This window comes from Eubalaena glacialis, chromosome 19 (genome assembly GCF_028564815.1).
Source record: "Eubalaena glacialis isolate mEubGla1 chromosome 19, mEubGla1.1.hap2.+ XY, whole genome shotgun sequence".
Taxonomy (NCBI): domain Eukaryota; kingdom Metazoa; phylum Chordata; class Mammalia; order Artiodactyla; family Balaenidae; genus Eubalaena; species Eubalaena glacialis.
The window spans coordinates 13,563,070-13,589,478 of NC_083734.1; the positions used below are offsets into that span (position 1 = coordinate 13,563,070).

Consider the following 26,409-nt stretch of genomic DNA (forward strand, 5'->3'; position numbering starts at 1 on the left):
GGTTGCCCACTCTTACCACTATTACTCAACATAGTTTTGGAAGTTTTAGCCACAGCAATTAGAGAAGAAAAAGAAATAAAAGGAATCCAAATCAGAAAAGAAGAAGTAAAGCTGTCACTGTTTACAGATGACATGATACTATACACAGAGAATCCTAAAGATGCTAGCAGAAAACTACTAGAGCTAATCAATGAATTTGGTAAAGTAGCAGGATACAAAATTAATGCACTGAAATCTCTTGCATTCCTATACACTAAAGATGAAAAATCTGAAAGAGAAATTAAGGAAACACTCCCATTTACCACTGCAACAAAAAGAATAAAATACCTAGGAATAAACATACCTAAGGAGACAAAAGACCTGTATGCAGAAAACTATAAGACACTGATGAAAGAAATTAAAGATGATACAAACAGATGGAGAGATATACCATGTTCTTGGATTGGAAGAATCAACATTGTAAAAATGACTATACTACCCAAAGCAATCTACAGATTCAATGCAATCCCTATCAAACTACCAATGGCATTTTTCACAGAACTAGAACAAAAAATTTCACAATTTGTATGAAAACACAAAAGACCCCGAATAGCCAAAGCAATCTTGAGAAAGAAAAACAGAGCTGGAGGAATCAGGCTCCCGGACTTCAGACACTACTACAAAGCTACAGTAATCAAAACAGTATGGTACTGGCACAAAAACGGAAATATAGATCAATGGAACAGGACAGAAAGCCCAGAGATAAACCCACGCACATATGGTCACCTTTTCTTTGATAAAGGAGGCAAGAATATACAATGGAGAAAATACAGCCTCTTCTACAAATGGTGCTGGGAAAACTGGACAGCTACATGTGAAAAAATGAAATTAGAACACTGCCTAACACCATACACAAAAATAAACTCAAAATGGATTAAAGACCTCAATGTAAGGCCAGACACTATAAAACTCTTAGAGGAAAACATAGGCAGAACACTCTACGACATAAATCACAGCAAGATCCTTTTTGACCCACCTCCTAGAGAAATGGAAATAAAAACAAAAATAAACAAATGGGACCTAATGAAACTTAAAAGCTTTTGCACAGCAAAGGAAACCATAAACAAGATGAAAAGACAACCCTCAGAATGGGAGAAAATATTTGCAAATGAAGCAACTGACAAAGGATTAATTAATCTCCAAAATTTACAAGCAGCTCATGCAGCTCCATATCAAAAAAACAAACAACCCAATCCAAAAATGGGCAGAAGACCTAAATAGACATTTCTCCAAAGAAGATATACAGACTGCCAACAAACACATGAAAGAATGCTCAACATCACTAATCGTTAGAGAAATGCTAATCAAAACTACAAAAACCTCACACCAGTCAGAATGGCCATCATGAAAAAATCTACAAACGATAAATGCTGGAGAGGGTGTGGAGAAAAGGGAACCCTCTTGCACTGTTGGTGGGAATGTAAATTGACACAGCCACTGTGGAGAACAGTATGGAGGTTCCTTAAAAAACTAAAAATAGAAGTACCATATGACCCAGCAGTCCCACTACTGGGCATATACCCTGAGAAAACCATAATTCAAAAAGAGTCATGTACCACAATGTTCATTGCAGCTCTATTTACAATAGCCAGGACATGGAAGCAACCTAAGCAACCATCGACAGATGAATGGATAAAGAAGACGTGGCACATATATACAATGGAATATTACTCAGCCATAAAAAGAAACAAAATTGAGTTATTTGTAGTGAGGTGGATGGACCTAGAGTCTGTCATACAGAGTGAAGTAAGTCAGAAAGAGAAAAACAAATACCGTATGCTAACACATATATATGGAATCTAAAAAAAAAAAGGTTATGAAGAACCTAGGGGCAGGACAGGAATAAAGACGCAGACGTAGAGAATGGACTTGAGGACACGGGGAGGGGGAAGGGTAAGCTGGGACGAAGTGAGAGAGTGGCATGGACTTGTATATACTACCAAATGTAAAATAGCTAGCTACTGGGAAGTAGCTGCATAGCACAGGGAGATCAGCTCGGTGCTTTGTGACCACCTAGAGGGGTGGGATAGGGAGGGTGGGAGGGAGACGCAAGAGGGAGGAGATATGGGGATATATGTATATGTATAGCTGATTCACTTTGTTATAAAGCAGAAACTAACACACCACTGTAAAGCAACTATACTCCAATAAAGATGTTAAAAAAAAAAAAAGCTCAAACTCAAAAAAAAAAAAAAAAAAAAAGACATCTCTTATTAATATTTTAGGGATTTCCCTGATGGTCAAGCAGTTAAGACTCCACGCTCCCAATGCAGGGGGGCCGGGTTTGATCCCTGGTCAGGGAACTAGATCCCGCTCGCCTGCCGCAACTAAGAGTCCACATGCCTCAACTAAAGACCTGGCCCAGCCAAATAAATAAATATTTTAAAAAATATATTTTAAAAAGAAACCCCTCAAACCTTCAACCAACAAATGTTATAGTTAATGATAAAGCACTAGAAATATTTGCATTAAAGTTGAGAAGAAAAGAATGCCTATAATCACTTTTACTTAAAATTGCTCAAAAGTGGTCTATCTAAATAATAGATATAAATATTTGAAATGAGATTAAGATATGAGAGAAATGGCTGAAAGACAGGACAGAAACAGATTATGAAGGACATGCAAGGCAAGAAAAGGCAGTTTAATTTAAGTGATATTTTTAAGACTTACTTATCAGAAGCATATAGGAAGATTAGATGGGATACCAACTAAATAAAGGAAGAGCATCATAAGTAAGCCAAGCCCTAAAGCATAAAAGTAAAAAGTAAAGATCCCTTAAAATCAAGTCATAGTCACAACAAGCATCCTCAGAATTACCTGGTTAAATACAAGTTCCATTTGCTGACGGAGCATAATTTTAATTCTGCACTGAACAGCAAGATAGTCAATGATCTACAATACAGCTAATAATGTATTTATATTTTTAGAACTGGTATGGGTCAAGTGGTTGTCATTCCAGTGCTGCCTGATGAATCATTCACTTGTCCCTGGTCTCCTTTTCGCATGCTCAAATACCTAATTGCATCCCACCTTTCAGTTGACTTTCAACCTCACATAGACAATAGGAGCCACTCAGCATATAACTTTCTCAACTTCCTTAATAGTATTTGTGGCACTGCCTTCCTCTCTTTTACAGTATGACTTCTCTTCTAATACGATCCTCTAGAATACAATAAAAAATTTCAGAGAAATGAAATGTCTTATGACACAATAAAAGCTTTGTATGAGTTCTATAGAAAAATCAACAATTTTGACATTGATGACCACATCTTTATTATCTTTAGAGATGCCTACATTTCACTCTTCTCTACAAATGTTGAAATATAGTTTTTGAAACATTCAGCAATTTTATAATTTTGGTTTAATTTCATAAATGAAGTATGTGTTTTTGTTTACTAGGTTATTGTTTTGACAAGTCTAACATTAACAACAGGAGAAAATACCAGTACTCCTACATTGTAGTAAGTCATTACTTGTTATCTGGAATGATCAGAATATGATGCATTCTACTGAATGAAATATTTCAATTAAAAACTTTCAAAGAATAAAAAGATTAAATATAACACAAACTGAGAATACTTTAATCTTCCTTTGAAGACTCAGAAGGCCTCATACTCTTTCACCCCAAGGAAATATGGTTACAGGTTTCATTATTATCAACCTTTTAAAGTTTAAAAAGCAGCAAAACCTCAAAACATAAGCCAGATGAAAGCAATATATTAAGAAGCTTATGTTTAAATATATACTTATTTTCATAGTCAAAGAAAATACACAGCTTTTTAAAATAAAAATTTGAAACTGAGAGAATATGAATTACAGTCTCATTTCAGTCCCAGCACCCAATTCATGTATTTTACTTTTCTTGCCCAGTATTAAGAAGATTCTCATTCACAGGGGTAGTAGTGTACTCCCATGTACAATTTTAAGTGTGTAGGGAAGTACAGATCTTTACTTTTTTTTAAAGGCCAGGACAGAACCACTCTTTAATAGATACTAAATATATACAATGTTCAAATGTATGCAGAAGAGAAACTTGAACACCTCAACTAACTGAAGAGGTTAGTTTTTTAAAGCAAAACACAGCTTAAAAATATATTATAGTAACAAAAAGACATGAAGGAACCTTAAATGCACATTGCTAAGTGAAAGAAGTCATACTGAAAAGCCTCATACCACGTGATTTCAACTTTTGGAAATGGCAAAACTACAGAGAGAGTAAAAAGATCAGTGGTTGCCAGGGGTTTTGGAGAGAGGAAGGAGGGATGATGGACAAATAGGCAAGCACAGGGGATTTTTAGGGCAGTGAAGCTGTCTACAGGTAAAGCAGGATTTAAGAGAAGGGTAAAGAGAATTAGCTTTACATGAGCCAGCCACAATTAGCTAACAAACAATAAATTATCCAAAAAAGCCTTGCGATCACTTGAGGAAGATTAGCTCACCTGGGAAGGACGTGGAAAGCTGAGGTAAAATGCCCCAAGGGCAAAGGACTGTATTAATATGGTAGAAAGGTGTACTAAGACAGCACACTCAATTTCAAGCTATGCCAGCTTTGTCTCACTTTTTCCCATGAACAGAACTGCCCTCAAAAATGCCACAAAGGACCCGTGCAAACTTTTTTAAGAGGAGAAGAGGAAAAGTAGCAAAGGAAGTAAAATAGAGAGAAAAGCATGCTTTAGAGGAAGATAAACCCCTGGAAGCAGCAGAAAATTATAGATGAACACTCTATACCTTAAAAAAAAATCTAAGGTAACATAAAACTAAAAATAAATCAAAACAAAAGGAATCCAAAAAGACTTAATATGATATAACCAAATACTGATATAATAAGAGCAAATGTTCTTAAAGAATATCCAAAACCTACCTTGGGTGAACATGAAGATAAGTAAACAAATACTACGGATACCTAGGCAGAAAAGCAAGGAGAAACAGGCTGACCTAAAGCTTCTCCACTGCAACCTATAATGCCAGAGAATATTAATTATCTATAGTTTCTTTGTTTAAAAGAAAATCCATTAAATTTTTATTTTATTTACACAAAAAATAAATATTTGCCTTCTAAAATACTGAAACAATACTATCAGAAATCTTCGTTCTACCTTTATCCAATTTCATTCTTCTCTTCAGAGGTAACCACTGTTAACAGTTTAGTGTATATCCTTTCAGGCCTTTATCTGTGCATCTACACAGATATAGGCACAAAAGAAATGCATAGTTGTGTGTGTGGGTGTTTAACAGAAACATATCATACCATCTTATTTATTTAACAACCATATTATTTGACTGAACAATAGATTTTACACCTCTTTACGTGTAGATACACATAAATATACCACATTTTTAAGCTGATATACAGTATCCCATAGAATGGATGTACCATATTTAACATACCCCTAATGATAGACCGTTTTGGGTTGTTACCAGTTTCTTACCACTGAAAACAATGCAATAAACATACATAATTTTACATAGCTATCCATACAGAAATATTTGCATATGTGCTAAAAAGAGCTCTTTATAAAGAAAACTGTTAGATCAAAGAACATATTTTAAAAGATACTGTCAAACTGACCTTTAAAGAAATTATAACAATGTATACATCTATCCGGTACCTGAGAGAACCAATTTCCCTACACCCTTGCTAGCCAAGGTTATCATCATTTTCATTTTGGACAATTGTTTAAAGAACAAACTGTATCTTGTTTTGTTTACAGATGTTAAATACTATGTCACATGTTTACTGGCCAATTTTAAAATTTGTTTTGTTTGTGAATGGCCTTAGTAATATTTTTTCTTTTTTCTACTGGTTGTTTGTGATAATTTTTTATCAATTTTTAGGACTTCTTTATATACTCTAGATGCCATTCCGTTGTTATATGTGTTGCAAATATTTTCCACAGCAGGTCGCTTGTGTTTTAATTTTGTTTTAGGTCTTTCTTCTTACAAAAATTTTATAATTCGATATAGTCAGATTTACCACTTCTTTTGTTTTCCACATTTGGTATCTTTAGGAAGTCTTCTCCTACCAAAAGGCTGTATTTTCTTCTACCATTTCTATACCATATTTATTTATTTATTTATTTATGGCTGCGTTGGGTCTTCATTGCTGCGCGCAGACTTTCTCTAGTTGGGGCAAGCTGGGACTACTCTTCGTTGCGGTGCACGCACTTCTCATTGTGGTGGCTTCTCTTGTTGCGGAGCACGGGCTCTAGGCGCGCGGGCTTCAGTAGTTGTGGCACGCAGGCTCAGTAGTTGTGGCTCGCAGGCTCTAGAGCGCAGGCTTAGTAGTTGTGGCACATGGCCTTAGTTGCTCCGTGGCATGTGGGATCTTCCCAGACCAGGGTTTGAACCCATGTCCCCTGTATTGGCAGGCGGATTCTCAACCACCGTGCCACCAGGCAAGTCCTCTACACTGTAATTTTTATGTGTTTAACAACATTTGGGCTTTTACTTCATCTGAACTCAAGTTTATCTTAACAATGTGCTGTACTAATACTATTTGCTGAACAGTACATCTTTTCTCTATTGATGTGAAAAGCCACTTTTACAATACGCTGAATTTCTATGGATAAATGGGCCTGTCTCTGAACTTTATCTGTACCCTTAACCTATTTGCCTAGTCCACAAATATTTTACTTACTACCTTTGTAGTAATGTTTGGATATCTGGTACAATTAGTTGCTTTCTCATTAATCCTTTATAATTTTTTCATAACCATTTTTCTCTTCCAGATGGCTTTTCAAATCAAGCTGGTCAAATTCATGAAAAATTCTGTTTGGATTTTGATTGGGATTCTATTTAATTTTATTAATAATATGAAAGTTCTGACACCTTCCCATTATTCACATTTTTCACTAGAAACAGGGCAAAGTAATCTTTTCTACTATATTACCTGATAACAAAAGCAATTTATTTTTGAATGCCATCTTGTTTATGGCCACCATACTAAACCCAATCACTCTACAGTTGATTCTGTTGGATTTCCTACATAGATGCTATCACCCACAAATATATTGGGTCTCTTCCTTTCCTATAGTTTTATCTAATTCTTTTTGTTGCCTCACTGCATTGGCTAGAATCTCAAATATGTTTAAATGGTAGCAGGAACATAGGAATTCTGAACTTCTTCTAGACTTTAATGGAAATGCACTTGATATTTCTAATGTTTGCTGTAAATTTCTGGCAACGAGCCTTAATCAAGTTAAGAAAATATCCTATTCCTTATTTTCTCAGAACTTCTAACAATCAGGATTGAGTATTAAAAATACTATTCTGTATTTCCTGGATTGATCACGTTTTTCTCTCCTGTGTATTAATATAGTAATTACACTAACAGGTTTCTAAATATTGAAAAACCTTTGCATTCCTGGGATAAATCATACTTGGCCATGACTAACTTTTCTCATATGCTACTGGATTCAGTTGTTATATTATTTAGTATCTTTATATCTGAGTTCACGTAAAAAATTAGTGTGTAATGTTTGCTGTTATTTTCCTTTTGCCTAGTGTCACTATCAGGGTTATTCTACCCTTATAAAATGAGCTCCTAAGTTTTCCACCTTCTTCTATGTTCTGGAAGAGACAACATAATCTGGGAAGTTACTGGTCCTTAAAGACTTGACAGAAAGTCTAGGCTTGAAAATCGTCCAGACTTGAAATCTGTAACTATTTTTACCATTTCCTCTACAGTCAATTATCTATTCAAGTTTTCTACCTCTTCCTGAACAAATTTTATCATATATATTTTCCTAGAAAATCACTCGGGTCATTTAGATTTTCAAATCTAATAGGATAGAACATTCTCATAATTTTGAAAATCACCTGAGTTCATTTTATGCTGCCTTTTTCATTACTATATTGTTCATCTGTGTCTTTTTTCTTTCAGTTTTGTCTATTTTAAAAAAAATCTTTTCATATTTACATACTCTGTAACATCCTTTTTTTAGACTTTATTTTTTAGAACAGTTTTAGATTTACAGAAACAAATTGAGTAGGTAGTGCAGCATTCCCATATTCTCCCAGCCCCACTGCAATTTCCCCTACTATCTATTTTTTTATTAATTAATTTAATTAATTTTTGGCTGCGTTGGGTCTTTGTTGCTGTGCACAGGCATTCTTTAGTTGTGGTGAGTGGGGGCTACTCTTCGTTGCGGCGCGCGGGCTTCTCATTGCGGTGGCTTCTCTTGTTGCGGAGCATGGGCTCTAGGCATGTGGGCTTCAGTAGTTGTGGCTTGCAGGCTCTAGAGTGCAGGCTCAGTAGTTGTGGTGCACGGGCTTAGTTGCTCCGCGGCATGTGGGATCTTCCCAGACCACGGCTCGAACCCGTGTCCCCTGCATTGGCAGGTGGATTCTTAACCACTGTGCCACCAGGGAAGCCCCAGTTTTGTCTATTTTTAAAGCTAGTTTTTAATTTTACCAATCAAGTTACCAACTTATATTTTCTATTTCATTAATATCTGCTTTTATTATTAATTCCTTCCCTCTGCTTCTTTTAAGCTTATTTTCCTTTTTTCTTGAATTGAATGTTCATTTCTCATCTTTGTTTTTTTTTCTTAAAAGAGTAAAGACCATCTAATTTTCTGTATGCTATGTGGGCTATATCCCAGAGGTGAGTACCCTCACTATTACTGATTTCTTCACTTCCTAAGTTTTATTTTGCTCTCTTTATTCCACAGTTATTTAGAAGTATATTTTTAAATGTTCACATGAATAGATTTCTCTTTTCTCTCCCTTTGCTATTAATTTGTATTTTTATTGCATTACGGTCAGCAAATGAGGCCTACGTGATTTCTGCTTTTTTGGAATTTGAGATTTTCTTTGCAGTCTAATGCATGGCCATTTTTTCCCTTAATATTTATAACTCTGATTGGGAAAAATGTGTAATCTAAAAATTCTTCACTTTCCACTTGTCATTCATTTTTGGAGCAAGAAAAAATTATTCTCTAGCATGCAAAGACCCACAGAGGTCTATTTATGAGTCCATCTTCAAAAAGGTACATAATGACAAAATCTACCCAACAGAGGAATCAAAATAAGAATACAAGAATGGTCCAAACTCATCAAATTGTACACATTAAATATGTACAGTTATTTGTATATCAACTATACTTCATTACAGCTGTTAAAAAATACAAGAATGGGAAAGTTGTGGCACAAAGGAACTAGGGGTGAACATCAAATCAAACAGTACAAATATTATCAACCAGGACAACATAAAAGTAACAGACTTCCTTCATCTTTCATGGGGGGAAATCAATGTGTAAAATTTGATTAAAAAAAAAATAGAGGTATGAGTTTATTTTGCTATAAGTAGCTATTAGATGAACTAACAACAGATAGTACCATTTCCAAACTCAAAGAAAGGGTGACAAAAAATATTAAAAACAGGTTGTAAAGTATAATTCTATCTTATAAATCTTAAGGAAAAAAAGATGTTCATGTAATTTTTGTAAAAACATGAAAATATGTGAAAAAATTATAATATACAGAGGTGACGGTGGTCACTTTTGGAAAGTGGGACTGAGAAAGTAGGGGGCTATGTTTACTTTTGACATATATTAATTTTGGTAATGGAATTTTGTTTAATGAATAGTGAACTTAAAGTCAGAAAACTGCCTCTATTAGTGTCATAAAATTGGATAATTTTAATTTCTCCCATCCTCGATTTATCTATAAAATAAAGATGTTTGTCATATCCACAAAAATGTTTTCATGTTATTATTCATGTTTATATGCCCTAGAGTAGTAAGAACACAGAAGGCAGGCAATACACATTTGCTGAGCTGAATCACAAATTACCTGTTTCAAGTTTGTTAAAATTAATTTCATTTCTTTTCCAAAAATACCTCAAAGAATTTTATAGCCTAACTGCTATCCAACCTTCAGAAATGCTAAAATGTTACAAAGGCTAACAGAGGTGCCAAAAAATATCTTACTTGTAAGAGGTACATAAACATTTGTTTCTTGCTATCATAGTAAATATATGTTCACATCATTTTCAAAAACAGGAGAAAAAGCAAATCCCTTCATTTTATCTCCTTACTAAAAATTGGAGGACACTAAATCTACTTCCCAAATTTACATTTAGATCTGTAAGACAATTTTTTTTTTGCTTGATGAGCACTTTTAAGTCAATTCTTATCTCAAATTCTATAAAAACTTGGCCACCTGAAATTAGGTTCTCCCCTTCTCAACTGAGTTTTAGCCATATTAAAAGCTCTATTCTTGGGCCTGCCCTGGTGGCGCAGTGGTTAAGAATTCACCTGCCAATGCAGGGGACATGGGTTCGAGCCCTGGTCCGGGAAGATCCCACATGCCGCGGAGCAACTAAGCCCATGCGCCACAACTACTGAGCCTGCGCTCTAGAGCCTGTGAGCCACAACTACTGAAGCCCGCGTGCCTACCACAACAAGAGAAGCCACCACAATGAGAAGCCCGCGCACTGCAACAAAGAGTAGCCCCCGCTCACGGCAACTAGAGAAAGCCCGCGTACAGCAACGAAGACCCAACGCAGCCAAAAATAAACAAATTTATATATATATATACACACACACACACACACACACACATATATATATAAAAGCTCTATTCTTGGCCATAATGTTTAAATATTCATCCTGATTATGAGGGTAATAAGCATGACTTGCAGTCAGCTCACACAAGGTATCTAGAAGAAAAGGATCTGAAGTGACTTAGAAACAAGAATGATTTAAAAACCAGACATGCCTTCAATAATATAAAAGTACATTTGCAGGCTTATAAAAGTACATTTGCAGGATTCCCTGGTGGCGCAGTGGTTAAGAATCCGCCTGCCAACGCAGGGGACACGGGTCCAAGCCCTGGTCTAGGAAGATCTCACATTCCGCGGAGCAACTAAGCCCGTGCGCCACAACTACTGAGCCTGTACTCTAGAGCCCGCGAGCCACAACTACTGAAGCCCGCATGCCACAACTACTAAGCCTGCGCACCTAGAGCCCATGCTCTGCAACAAGAGAAGCCATCGCAATAAGTCCGTGTACCGCAACGAAGAGTAGCCCCGGCTCGCCGCAACTAGAGAAGATGGGAAGGGGATGTGATGCAAAACACAGAAACTGAAACACTAGAACACATGAACCCAACTGTATTTCAAATGAATGATATAACTACATGAAGAGTGAGAGAAAAAACAGAACAAAACAAATCCACGTAACTTACACAGTATTTGATTATATACTCTCAGTCTTGGGCAGGATTGATGGGGGGAGAACTGCATACAAACTCTGGACCCTTTCCAGGAGATTTGTTTTTTGTAGTGGTATGAGCATAATAATTCTAAAACTATTTTGGAAGTATGAAAGCCCTCCTAGAGGACAGTGGCAACATCTGGAGATATTTTTGGTTGTGGCACCTAGTGGGTAGAAGCTAGGGATGTTGCTAAACAACCAAGAGTGTACAGGATAGCCCCCACAGCAAAGAATTATTCGGCGCAAAACGTCAACTGTGCAAAGACTGAGAAACCTTAGTACACATGTGAGCTAGGGGGTCTGTATATGTGTTAATACATACATGTATGTCCTAGTTCTGTCTACTTAAAGGGCCCAGAAGCAAAGACATCCCAGTAGTAATGAGTACACTTAGTGCCCATATCTTGGTCTCAAATACCATTCCCCACTAAGAGGAACCAGGGCTTTCTAGAGCAACGGCTGATTCTAAGGTTAAGGCAAGATAGGTAAACAATAAGCTTGGAATATCCTGTTATCCTAGAAAGTAAGGAGGTGCTCACAAAAAATGACAGGGGCATAGATAAGAGTCAACTGAAGAGGCTCCTATGGGACAATCTGGGACAATTCAAGCACCAAAACAGTACAATAGTCATGAATGATAACCGAAAATATAAGAACCCATCAGTTAATACCAATAATGAAAAGACAAGTATATAAAAAGGAGAAGGAGGTCCACTGATTACAGTAAAAAGCTGAGTGCTAATAAATACAAAATGAGTAGTGGGGTTAGAAAATCATCACTTTTCCACCACTGTAGCATAGAATCATTCAAGCAAGAATCATCAATGGATGTTAAATCTAGGGGAGAAATTATCGACAGGAAAAAAAAAGTTTGCATGCTCTTAAAGTATCTCCCCACTTATCTGCTGAAAAGGAAATAACAGAAACTATATAGTGGAGACATCAGACATTTAGACTGAGCAATCAAAATTAACATCATCATTGAAGGACAAATGGACATTGTGTCCCTAGATATGATATCCTGAAAAGAATACAAAATTATTTATGTAGTATTCTGTCCAAGAATGCATAAACTGGATCTAATCATGTGGCAACAGACAAACATAAAATGAGAAACACTCTATTAAAAAAAAAAAAAAAAAGACTCACAAATAACAAACACTGGCAAGAAAAGGGAACCCTCATACACTGTTGTTGGGAATGTACACTGGTGCAGCCACTGTGGAAAAAGGTATGGAGGTTCTCAAAAAACTAAAAATAGAGCTACCTTATGACCCAGCAATTCTACTCCTGTGTACATATCGAAAGAAACAAAAACACTAATTTGAAAAGATACATGCACCCCAATGTTCATAGCAGCGTTACTTACAATTGCCAAAGTATGGAAGCAACCTAAGTGTCCGCCAACAGATGAATGGGTAAAGAAGATGTGATATATATACAATGGAATACTACTCAGCCAAAAAAAAGAAAGAAAATCTTGCCATTTGCAGCAACATGGATGGACTTGAAGGACATTATGCTAAGTGACCTAAGTCAGATAGAGAAAGACAAATACTGTATGATATCACTGATATGTGGAATCTAAAAAAAATACAACAAACTAGTGGATAAAACAAAAAAGAAGCAGACTCACAGATATAGAGAACAAGCCAGTGGTTAGTTGCCAGTGGTTAGTTACCAGTGGGGTGACGGAAGTGGGGAAGGGGCAACATAGGGGTAGGGAGGAAAAAAGGGTTACTATGGGATTATATGAAATCATGTGTGAAGCTTCTGAAAATTGTAAAGCACTACAGAATTTAAAGAATCTTTCATTCAATAAAAAAAATTTTTTTAAAGACTATTCAAAAATATTAAGGTCGGGCTTCCCTGGTGGCGCAGTGGTTGAGAATCTGCCTGCTAATGTAGGGGACACGGATTCGAGCCCTGGTCTGGGAAGATCCCACATGCCGCGGAGCAACTGGGCCCGTGAGCCACAACTACTGAGCCTGCGCATCTGGAGCCTGTGCTCCGCAACGAGAGGCCGCGATAGTGAGAGGCCCGCGCACTGCGATGAAGAGTGGCCCCCGCTTGCCGCAACTAGAGAAAGCCCTCACACAGAAACGAAGACCCAACACAGCCAAAAATAAATAAATTAATTAATTAGTTAAAATCCAAGAGCGGCATTGGCTTAGTGGAGAAAGCCAGGATTTGAACAGTCACGAAATAGAGGTTGTTAGTTGGGACGTTAGTGACCCCTGTGATGCTGTAGCAAAATATTAAAAAAAAAAAAAAAAAAAAAAAATTAATGTCATAAAAGACAAAGAAATGTTGAGGAAATGTTCCAGGTTAAATGAGACTAAAGTGACATGACAACTAAATATACCTAAACCTAGACTGGATGGTGTACCAGAGAGGGGAAAAAAATGCTATAAAGGATATTATTGGCCCAATTAACAAAACTGATGTAGATTAAATAAAAAGTATTGTGACAATGTAAAATTTTACTGAAATTGCTAACTGTACTGTGGTTTTATAAAAGAATATAGTTATTCTTAGGAACCGCACAATGAAGTACCTGGGGGAAAGGTCGTTCATGCATGCAACTTACTCTCAAATGGTTTTTAAAAAAATACTGTGAAGTAAGTCAGAAAGAGAAAAACAAATATCGTTTATTAACTCATATATGTGGAAGCTAGAAAAAGGGTACAGATGAACCTATATCCAGGGAAGGAATAGAGACGCAGACGTAGAGAACGGACATGTGGACACGGGTGAGGGGAAGGGGACGGTGGGACGAACTGGGAGATTAGGATTGACATATATACACTACCATGTATAAAATAGATAGCTAGTGGGAACCTGCTGTATATAGCACAGGGAGCTCAGCTCGGTGCTCTGTGATGACCTAGATGGGTGGAATGGGCAGGGGGTGGGAGGGAGGTCCAAGAGGGAGGGGATATAGGTATACATATAGCTTATTCACTTCATTGTACAGCAGAAACTAACACAACATTTTAAAGCAATTATACTCCAATTAAAAAAAAAATACTGTACACACACAGCTAGAGTGCAAATGATAGAGCAAATGGTAAAAAACAACAATAGGTGAATTTGGATAAAATGTATGAGTATTCTTTGTACTAATCTTACAACTTCTCTATAAATTTGAAATTATTTCCAAATGAAGTTTTTTAAAACCCACAGAAAAATCTTTTAAATACCTAGAACATGAAGTTAAACTTTCCCCCTATATTCCTCACCTACAAAAATAGAATGCTATAAAATATGGGATGCTATAAGATACTATAAAATAGCAGTAGTCAAATCATTTCATGCTTCTTTCATTAATGCACTTGCATTAACTATACTAGCCACCTCATAAAGTTCAAATACAATAGCCATTGGATGATAAAAGATAAAAAACACAGTGAGACAGGGCTTCCCTGGTGGCGCAATGGTTGAGAATCTGCCTGCCAATGCAGGGGACACGGGTTCGAGCCCTGATCTGGGAAGATCCCACATGCTGCGGAGCAACTGGGCCCATGAGCCACAACTACTGAGCCTGCGCGTCTGGAGCCTGTGCTCCGCAACAAGAGAGGCCACGACAGTGAGAGGCCCGCGCACCACAATGAAGAGTGGCCCCCGCTCGCCGCAACTAGAGGAAGCCCTCGCACAGAAACGAAGACCCAACACAGCTAAAAATAAATAAATAAATTTATATTAAAAAAAAATAAAACACAGTAAGACAAAAAGGAAAGGCATTAGCAGTAAAAACAACAAAAAAGCTTTCACTTTTCTAATACATGGATTCCAGACAAAAAAATTTTGAAGAGCTTTGAAGCACCTACCTTCCTATTGAACGTAAGAGTTAAGACAAGCTTAGGATAGAACTTATCCCAACTAACTTACTTGTCTGCTCTGCTTTAAACATACACACGTTTATGTCAAACGGGTAAATAATACTATGTCAAAATAAGATCCAGTTTTAAAATCAGACCAAATAGCCCAAACCAATATTTGAACTCTCATAACAATAGTTTTAATTTAGAATATGTCTCCCAAAGCTGTATTTTAATTTACTACTTTGTCCTTTATGAGAGGATTTTTTAAAAATCACGAAACAGAGAAACTTACAGTTCATCTCGTTGTCTCTGGGACAGCACCATTTTGGCTGTAATGTCAAGCTTATCTGATATAGTGGTATGTCCCTCCTTTGGGAAATCAAAAAACTTTGCTATCCCTGGATTTATAATTAAATATGCCACTAAGTGGCTTCCACGCAGGGGAAAATGATTCTTCCACAAGTGAATCCAACGAGTAACCAGGAGATATTCAACAAGTAAGGTTCATTCCACCTAAGAAGAAAAAGAGAAAGATTATTTCTTTCACTTAGAATTTAAATTATTTCTAAATTATTATTTGCAGTATACACTTTCAAAGGTGAGGTTTACTATGATGGTAATATGAATATCAGATGATGTTTTTTAACCTACTGTGAAAATCAATGCTAAAATAGTCATTTTACATATTTAAAATTATCTTTAATAGATTACTGAGACAAAAGAACACTATTTTAAAATTTACCCAATCACAACCATGTCACCTGCTAGATATATTGATATCAATTTTATTAAATTTTGAATATTAACATACAACTTCTAGAGAAGACAATAATTTTCCCTTAATGATAAAAAAACAAATTTTCTAATTTACAAAAAGAAGCATTACCTGAAAAAAGTAACAAAGATAAGTACTTCAGAAACTGTCCACAAGCCAAAGGTTCCAACCATAACTGAAGTAACCTTCAAGATTGAATATTAGTTACTAGTGATCTTAGAATTGCTGATATTACTTATAATGTAAACAAGCCGTTTAGCAATCTCATGCCCTCTTAACCAATGCATTTAATCAAGAAATAATTTAGGGACTTCCCTAGCGGCACAGTGGTTAAGAATCCGCCTGCCGATGCAGGGGACATGGGTTCGAGACCTGGTCCGGGAAGATCCCACATGCCGCAGAGCAACTAAGCCCGTGCGCCACAACTACTGAGCCTGCGCTCTAGAGCCTGGGAGCCACAACTACTGAGCCCGCGTGCCACAACTACTGAAGCCCGCGTGCCTAGAGCCCATGCTCCGCAACGAGAAGCCACTGCAATGAGAAGCCTGCGCACCGCAACAAAGAGTAGCCCCCGCTCGCTGCAATTAGAGAAAGCCCGCGTGCAGCAACGAAGACCCGACGCAGCCAAAAATAAAATTTTTTTAAAAAAGAGATAATTTAGCATTGTTTCAATTTATTTTGTGTGCTTAAGAAATATGTGTTTAAAAAAAAATTAAAAACTGAATGAAGTACATACGTCTTTGTGCTCACACAGTAATCCAATTCTGTAACCCCGTTACCTAATATTTCAGAGCCCTTTCTTTATACTTGCAACACTATAAAGCCAATTTCTATACAATATCTAAAAAGTACTGTGATCAGCTCAATGCGAGTAAATGTAGGTAAAAGAAAAATCAAGAATTGTTTCTTAAAGAATTATTCTTCAGGGACTTCCCTGGTGGTCCAGTGGTTAAGATTCCGAGCTCCCAATGCAGGGGGCCCGGGTTCGATCCCTTGTTGGGGAACTAGATCCCACATGCCGCAGCGAAGATCCCACGTGCCGCAACTAAGACCCAGCACAGCCAAATAAATAAATATTTTTTTAAAAAAAATTATTCTTCAAATCTCCTGTATAAACTTACAAAAGTTTAATATTAGTATGTCTTATCACACTGTATAAAAATAGCTAGATAGAACGTCCACTGTAATTAGGAAATACAGTTGACCCTTGAACAACACGGGTTTGAACTGCATGGGTCCACTTATAAGTGGATTTTTTTCAATAAATATGTACTATGGGACTACACAATCCGAAACTGTGGATATGAAGAGTCATCCAACTGTAAAATTATACGCAGATTTTTGACTGTGCGGAGGAGGTTTGACGCTCCTAGCCCCACACTGTTCAAGGGTAAACTATGTATCTGAGTAAGTCTTACTTAAAATGCAGACTACTGGTACCTACAAAATTCAATTGGAAGGGACATTTCAAAGAAATAGGAAATCAGCTTCCAAATGAAATTAACGTCTAATGAAGGGCATGTAAAACCACCTACTAAGAGACACATCACGGACAGAGGAAACAAAGACTATTTCTTTCTGTTTTAAATACATCACATCTTGGACTTCCCTGGCAGCCCATGGTTAAGACTTTGCCTTCCAATGCAGGGGGTGCGGGTTCGATCCCTGGTCAGGGAGCTAAGATCCCACCTGCCTCGCAGCCAAAAAACCAAAATTTAAAAAACAGAAGCCATCATAACAAATTCAATAAAGACTTAAAAAAAAAACCCTTTAAAAAAATAAATATATATCTTTTTAAAAATTGAAATACAAAAAAAAAAAAAAATTGAAATACATTTGACAGATACCATTGTGTAAATTTAAGGTATATGTTAATTTGATACATTTATATATTATAATATTATCATTGCCTTTGTAGTGTTAATTAGTACCTCTATCATATTACATAATTTTTTAAAAAGTGGCTGGAATAATTAAGTTCTAGTCTTTTGTTGAGCAAGTTTGATGATTATAATACATTACTGTTGTCTACACTCACTATAATGTGCCTTAGATTTCTAGGACTTCTTTACTACTCATTGCAAGTTTGTACCGTTTTTTCAATTTTAATTTTTTATTGCGGTAACACTGGTTTATAACATTATTTTAGTTTCATGTATATAGCATTGTATTTCTACTTCTATGTACCCCACAGCGTGCTTACCACCAAAAGTTTAGGTTCCATCTGTCACCATACAGTTGATTCCCTTTACCCACCCCTTCCCCTCTGGTAACCACTACGCTGTCAAAGACCATTTCTTGAGTACCCTTTTCATGCCATGCCAGGCACTATTCCAGGCACTGGGGATAGAGAGTGGTGAATAAGCCAGTCAAGGAGGAAAAATGAGAGAGCAGACCCTGCTTTTAAATAGGAGCCCTGAGTCAAAAAGTGAGTACTCATATGTTCCCAATGGCAGCTGCTGATTTCAATGGAGATCCTTCTCCACTGAGCAATACTAGTAAATATAATCAGGGATTTATTTTATAATCTTGAATGATTCTTCTGACCTGTAGCACAGTTACCTCAAAATAATAGCTGAAAGCCACCACTACCACTATGTCTAAATCCAGAGAAATATGACTAATGTCAGTAATAAATAGTGGATTGAGAACCAAGCACAATGGACAACTCAGAAAACCAACCATCTTTGGTATTTAACCTCTCTTAATTATTTAAGCCTCACTTTTCTAAATCTCACTAGTCATGCCAAGCCAAACTATCTTGGAACTCATACACTCTAACGAAGGTTACAGTAGGGTAAGGATTATCTGATGTTGGCGACTATGTGAACTGTCTACAGATTTTCATTATCTGGGACAATGGTAATCCACTGACAGAGAATTAATCATATAAATCAGAGTAAAAAAGAAACATAGCAAAAATCCCTGTTTTAATCAGGAAAAAACTCTACTGTATTAGGTACATTACAGGGTCCAATTTAATTATGGAGAGACTGCCTCTAGACAAAAAAGCAAATTAATGTACAAGAATTACAATAGTACTGGAATACTAGCATGATCTAATAACGATAAAACCAAGGCATGCATAAATCACTGAATGTATAATAGTGTACTGCACAAATTTATTCATTCAACAAACATACACAAAACAGTTACTATGAGCCAGGCATCAGGTTTAATGAGGGAAAAGAAAAGAATTGGTCTTTACACCGAAGAAGTTACAGTCTACTGGAAGAGTCAGCCAAGAAACAGGCAATTAAAACTGCGCAAAAAGTGTGACAAGTACTTCCACATAGCGGGTGATGATTCAAGATAAAGGTGAAGGGGACCTCCCTGGTGGCACAGTGGTTGAGGGTCCGCCTGCCAATGCAGGGGATACAGGTTCGAGCCCTGGCCCGGGAAGATCCCACATGCCGCGGAGCAACTAAGCCCGTGCGCCACAACTACTGAGCCTGCGCTCTAGAGCCCGCGAGCCACAGCTACTGAGCCCGCGTGCCACAACTATTGAAGCCCGCGCGCCTAGAGCCCGCGCTCCACAACAAGAGAAGCTACCGCAACAAGAAGCCCGCGCACCACAACGAAGAGTAGCCCCCGCTCGCAGCAGCTACAGAAAGCCCACGCACAGCAACGAAGACCCAACACAGACTAAATAAATGAATGAATGAATGAATGAATAAATAAATTTTTAAAAAGATAAAGCTGAACAGGTAAGCACAGGCTAGGTCACAAAACAAGCTCTGGTCTTTACAATTTATCCTAGGGACAATGGTAAACCATTAGATAAGCTTTTTAGAAAAATCACTCTCATTTTTATACTGAAGAATGGACCATAAGGACGGGAAAGGAAGAAACCAGATAGAAGGTTTGCAGTAATGAAGGTGATAGATGATGGAGAGCTACACTAGAATAGCAGCAGTAAATAAAGAGAACTAGACAGGTGAGAGTAAAAGGTCAGTCAAGGAGTCAACTCAAAAAACTTCTAGATTTCTAGATTAGAAATAAGTTGAACTAAGTAGAACTATGTGTGAGGGATGAAGAAGTAAGTGTGACTCATTCCATCTTTAGATACACTGAATCCAAGGTGCCTGTGAGATTTCTAGTCAGAAGCTGTACAACCAAGTCAGTTCTGAAAAGAAACAACCTATGGGGGGAAAAAAAAAGGTCTGGTACTTACCAGCTAAGAGATGGTATAACTGAAGCCATGACAAAGGATGAGATGACCTATGGAGAATGTGTAGAGTACAATGAGCAGAAGCCCTAGGCTAGAGCCAGGCAGAGCAACACCAACACTTAAGAGTCTACAACAGAGGCTGAGAGGAAGCAATTAAAGAGGTAAAAGTAAAAAGAAGAGAGAATATGTCACAAGTCAAGGAAGTATTTCAAGGAGAGGCAACCAACAATACCCAAAGTTACCCAACTGTCAAGTAAAATAAGGTCTGAAATGGGTCTGTTCCATTCAGTATAGAGCTCCCACTGATAACGTTGATGAGAATGGTTTCAATAAAATGGTAAGGGCATGGTTCAACACCGCAAACCCCACATCCAAATGGGCTGATGAGTGCAAGAAGATGAAGTAAAGATGGTACCATGAATAAAAAATCTTAGAAACAGATGGAAATGTTAAAAAGCAGTTTTTCTGGGTTGTTGTTTTTCTCAACCAAGCGAGATGCTTAAATGCTAATGGTGGAGGAAAAAAAGACTCAAGAGAAATAAAGGAATGAATAATTTTAATATGACCATTTTCACCCCCTAATTAACCAAAGGCAAACAATGAAACAACCAGACATGATGTATCCCCTGACAGAATAACAACACGCCACCTATAAAGTATTCTTGCCACAAAATCAAATCTGAATCTGTTCAAGTCTCTGGCTCCAACTATCAATTTGCAAGAAGTATAGAGGGCAGAAGAATATGTTAAAGACACCATGGGGATATAACCAGCAAAATCCAGATTGTGAAAAGCCCTATAAAATAAATGACCCAGTTTCTTCAAATAAATTCCAAGGAAATTAAAAAAAGAGTTGGAAAGGGAAACCTATAGATTAAAAGAGATAAGTGATATAACCATTGGACTTCATTGACCTTACTTAGATCTGAATTTTTAGAAAGTGTAAAATAAATAATTTTTGTAAAACAAACCAATTAACAAACATTTGGGGAAATGTGAACATTGACTGGATGTCTGATGATATTAAAGAATAACTGAGTTTTTCAAGGGATAATGGTATTGTGATTATTTTTTAAAGTCGTTTAGAAATATACAATGAAAATTTTATCAGTGGAATAACATGTCTGGGATTTGCTTCAAAAAAATTTGGAAGTGTGGATGGAGGGACATATTTGAAACAATATTAGCTTTGAGTTGATAACTGTTGAAGATGGATAATGGGTGCATGAATGGTTATTATTCTCCACTTTTGTTTATGAGTCTGATGTTTTCCATAATAAAAAGTCTTTTTTAAAAATCAGAATAGGGAAATACTCAATGGAAGGAGGAGGAAGAAAAAGGAATGAGAGATCCAGATATAAAGATGGCTTACCTCTTCTACTGTATTAGAAAGGAGAAAAAGATGCAAAAATTTTTATATTCCGGGAAAACAGGAAGTAAGGTCATTTGCTGGCTGGGGGAGAAAGGAAGAAGGCAATAAGAGGCTTGAAATAGCTGCTATGAAGAATGAGGGCAAAGAAACAAAACAGGAAGGACATTTTTAAGATCGGAGACCATGAATTTTTGCTGGTGCCAATCTACAAAGATGTGATTTTTCTGTAGCAAGTATGTACAGTCGTCTGGCTACAGAAACAGAAAAGTCATACATTTAGAGATCTAGGATTGGGTTGAGGGTTTACAGGATATGTGAGATGAATGCATAATGAAGGGAGTTGAAACAACGGATCAAAGAGCCTAAACTACGTTGTGCAGAAAGTGATAACAGGAAAGGCAAATAAAGAGTAGAGGGATTAAGAAAGCAGAGGTCTCTATCTCCTGGGAGAAGAACACTTGAAAGGTTGTAGTAAGAGAGTCGGATGATTAAATTTAAAACGTCTCAATTTGCTAATTATAATTAATTATGTTATTATTTACTACTACAGGTTAATAATGTTTTTATTACAACTAGCTAAGTATTGATGACAAATGGTAGAGAGAGACAATAGGTATGAAGAGCCCTAAATGCTGATTAAGAAAGAAGATGTGGGTTCGAGCCAGTTCATCAACTCCATAAATCTGAGTAATTCATGTAACTTTTCTGGAAAGAAGATAATATCTAAGGTTCCTTTTAACTCAGATTATTTTATCCTCTATTAATTTCCTAGCTTTAAACTTTCTTGCCTTTATTTAACATACACATTGGTTACCAGAAAGCCCAAGTATCATACTTAAGAATTTAATATAGACAATGTACAGTATTTCTCAGATTTACCTTTCCAGTTACCTTTTAGCTTAATATTTTAACATATAATTGCAAAATATCCCATAACAACAAAAATAAATGGTTCTCAAATGGAGCAAAAGACAGAGTTTAGAGTACTTTGCAATGAACTATCTATATTTATAACCAACAGTACAAATAAACCAGGCAGTATTTTCATACCACCTAGTGGAGGAGTTCTAAATCTTTTTGAGGGTCACTGGACTCCTTTGAGAATGTGATGAAAGCCAAGACCTCTTCCCTCAAAAAAGGACATATGAAGATAAACAAAATGTTACATACATGCATTTTAAGGAGGTTCACAAATCCTTCCAAAGTCAACATAATGAATGAAAAGACTTATCATTTTTGAAATGTATTTTGGCAGTACTTCAATAACCCCCTCTAAGCTACTTGTATATATCACAAACATATTTCAAAGAAGAGTTTGGTTTGTTCATTTGCATGTCAATATCCAGACGTTCTTAAGAGATCAGATCTGTGTTGCCTGAGCACTAGAAACAGGGGCTTCTTCAGTATGCTTTCTGGAATGCAGAATTCTTAAGTATTCTGTATTCTAATACTATATCCACTTTTCTGCTACACCAATGCAGCTCTCCTAGACAACAATGTTTATGACTTGGATAAGTACCTCACCACAGAAAGAGAAAGGAGAAAAGTAAAAAAGAAAAGAGAAGTAAGAGAATATTAAAAAATAATCTTACAAATCAGGATGGTGAGTGAATTATTAAAGTTCCTCTCATTTTGTTTCAATGTATTAAAAACACTGGCTAAGGTTTCACACTTAGCCAAGTTTGCAAGTTCTTTTATCTCCCATGGACTTCCCAAGGACACCAAGGCTCACTGCTAACGGATTCACACTTGAGACAGACATTTCAACAACAATAATACCATCCTATAATCTCTGAGCAAATGATTTGAAATTTTTCTCCTGTCAACTTCTTTTGTATTAGGCTGTGTATCAATAGTTAGTTACATTAAAAATTACCTGGAAAACTACAATAGAAAGTGGTAACACACTGAAAGAGACTACACGGACAGGACAGAGCTACAAGATCTGCAGAAGTCTAGTTTTACCAAGGTGGGAAATAAAGTCCACCACACAGCTCTCAATTTCACCCCATTGCAATGAGAGCTTTTGGTCCGAAAGTTGGGACTTAAAGCTTCAAGGCTAATGGGAATTTTCTGCTCAAACAACATTGTTTTAAATGCTAAAGGCTTCAATATTAAAATATTCATTGGTAAGGTCTTACCCAGGGATTTTCCAGTTGAATATTTATTAAAAAAAAGAAAATCACAATACTTAGACCATTCTTAAAATGGGACAATCAGCCTCACGTAAAATTGGTGTAAATCAAAAGAATACCCTAGAATTTGAGGCATTGTGATGTAAGGCTTCAAATTTTGAGATCAGTTTCCAGCTTCAAGGAAACTAAAGCAGAAGGTTGTTACATTTTTTTATGAAAGGCTTTTAGTAGAGTTTTTTACAGTTTTATTTTAGCAGAGTTTTATTTCTATGCAATGCAGAATTCTTCTCCAGAGTTCTTCTGTATTCTTTTCTCTCTTCCTGGTACACAGTATTACATACAGTTTTGAAGTAATGATGCTTACACAACAGCATTTTGGGGGAATGTTACATTGATCTCAAATTATAAACACTACAAAATGTCAAAATTATGAGGACTGACACAACTTTGCCTTAAAGAGTACTAGACTGGAACTTGTCATATTATGTTTAAGGAAGACTTAGAGTATTCACTGATGTTTATGATTTTAATATTTCTGAAGGCCATTACAGTGACTTGGATATGTGCTGAAAGCCAAACTTTTAAATTTTTTGGCTTTTTAAACAAAGAACTTTATTATTTTTTTTTTGGCTTTGTTGGGTCTTCATTGCTGCGCGAGGGCTTTCATTAGTTGCGGCGAGCGGGGGTTACTCTTCGTTGTGGTGCGCGGGCTTCTCATTGCAGTGGCTTCTCTTGTTGTGGAGCATAGGCTCTAGGGGCGCAGGCTTCAGCAGTTGTGGCTTGCGGGGTTAGTTGCTCCGCGGCATGTGGGATCTTCCCGGACCAGGGGTCAAACCCGTGTCCCCTGCATTGGCAGGCGGATTCTTAACCATTGCGCCACCAGGGAAGCCCAAACGAAGAACTATTTTAAATAAATCCTATTTCAACACACAGACACACAACACTATAAAATATTATTTCACTAATAATCTATATTGTTCTTTGCTAACCAGGAGTTTATGAAGTAGGGGAAAACAATACAGAAGATAAAGGATGTGTCTGAGGGAAAACATAAACAGCCAATTATATGGTAACGGTAGAGGTGTACTGACATAAAAAATGGAAACTGTCAGATTTACTTATTATTAGATGTACATTAAGTGATTACCAATGGTTCCTGCTCTCATGAAATTGTCACTCAACAATGCCTTATTTAAAGAGGATCAGCATGGCTTCCCTTGTGGTGCAGTGGTTAAGAATCTGCCTGCCAATGCAGGGGACACGGGTTCGAACCCTGGTCCAGAAAGATCTCACATGCAGTGGAGCAGCTAAGCCCACGTGCCACTAATGAAGCCCGCACATCTAGAGCCCATGCTCTGCAACAAGAAAAGCCACCGCAATGAGAAGCCCGCGCACCGCAACCAAGAGCAGCCCCCGCTCGCTGCAACTAGAGAAAGCCCTTGCGCAGCAACGAAGATTCAACGCAGCCGTAAATAAATGAATGAATGAATGAATGAATGAATGATGACAGCTAAGAGAGAAAGAGGTATATTTTTTAAAAAATAAAATAAAGAGGGTCAGCAAATTATCTACCTTCCTTGAATAGCACATATTGCATTATAGCTCATAACCCTAATCCAAATAATATATTCCAGATACAGCAATGAGGCAAGGCAGGAGAATTATTGAGTACCTTTTCATACTAGTTTTCTAGAGTTAAATAGAATCTCCTGTTTCTTCATAAACTGTGCGCTTCATGAGAAATGAAAACTGAAGCAGTCATCTCCCCAAACATGGTCCTGGCCCCTGGATGAGAAATGTTTTTTCACTTGTGCTGTCTTCTCTTCCTCTCACCATCCCCAAATTGTCTGCACCATCCAAATCATTCTGATTTCCGTACAACTAACCCAACAGAACATACACATACGTGTTTTGATTTGCACAGTCCTCACTGTACGGACTCATCCATGTAAATAGTGGTGGGTATTTTGGCTGTGCCAGCAAATTCTTCATCACTTCATCAGATGATGCTCCTTATCATGGCATCAGACATGAGGTTACAGGTTTCTCTAAGTTCTCAATATTTGACTTTGACTATTACTCTAGGTAAAAACAATGTTTAAAACTACATCATTAGTGCCACACTGCAATGCATTCAAATAATGAAAAACAAAAAAGGTACACTTACCTATGAAATCAATGCATTGCATACTCTGAAAAATACCCCAAATTTAAATTTTTAAATTTACAGTTTAATTCTGTAAGATTACATCAGACAACAAAGTATCCCCGAGAGTAACTTCATTTCCTTAAATCAATTTTTGTCATTTCCTCACTCTCGCACCTACAGAGATAAGCTTCTAGAGTTCTGAAATTGTTTTCTAATAAAAAATAAGATGGCAAAAGTAACTAAAACATTAATTGTCCTTGCAGTATCTTGTGGTCTGTGTGAACAATTAACATGAAGAAGTTAGATTTCCCCCATCCTCACAATTTGAAAATGTTAGATCACTGAAAGTTTTTAATCAAATACCTAGGGGTTTTTTTTGTTTGTTTTTTATTTATTTATTTGGCCACACTGGGTCTTAGTTGCAGCATGTGGGATCTAGTTTGCTGACCAGGGATCGAACCCAGGCCACCTGCACTGGGAGCACGGGAGTCTTAACCATTGGACCACCAGGGAAGTCCCTCAAATACCTAGGCTTTAATGTCTACTTGTTCTTATTCTCCTTCAGCTTGGAGGTCCATGATTCACTAGGACCTGCTATTGGCAGGCAGTAACAAAAACTAAAGCAAAAAAAGACCAGGTTGGTTCATAATTGAGGGACAGACTAAGCTCAGGCATAGTTCACTTTTTGAAAAAGTAAAATTCTTCCAACAGCTGCACCATTTCCT

General features: G+C 36.9%; 1 protein-coding gene across 2 annotated transcripts in view; it reads right to left on the reverse strand.

Moving 5' to 3' along the window:
* The window catches only part of PAFAH1B1 (platelet activating factor acetylhydrolase 1b regulatory subunit 1), a 74,478-nt gene that overhangs the window by 24,330 nt on the left and 23,739 nt on the right, over positions 1-26,409 (reverse strand). For both annotated transcript variants that reach the window (XM_061175223.1, XM_061175224.1), the window contains one exon: positions 15,375-15,595. In XM_061175223.1, coding sequence (XP_061031206.1) covers positions 15,375-15,406 — 32 coding nt within the window. In that variant the 5' untranslated portion in view covers positions 15,407-15,595. The remainder of the gene's footprint in view (positions 1-15,374; positions 15,596-26,409) is intronic.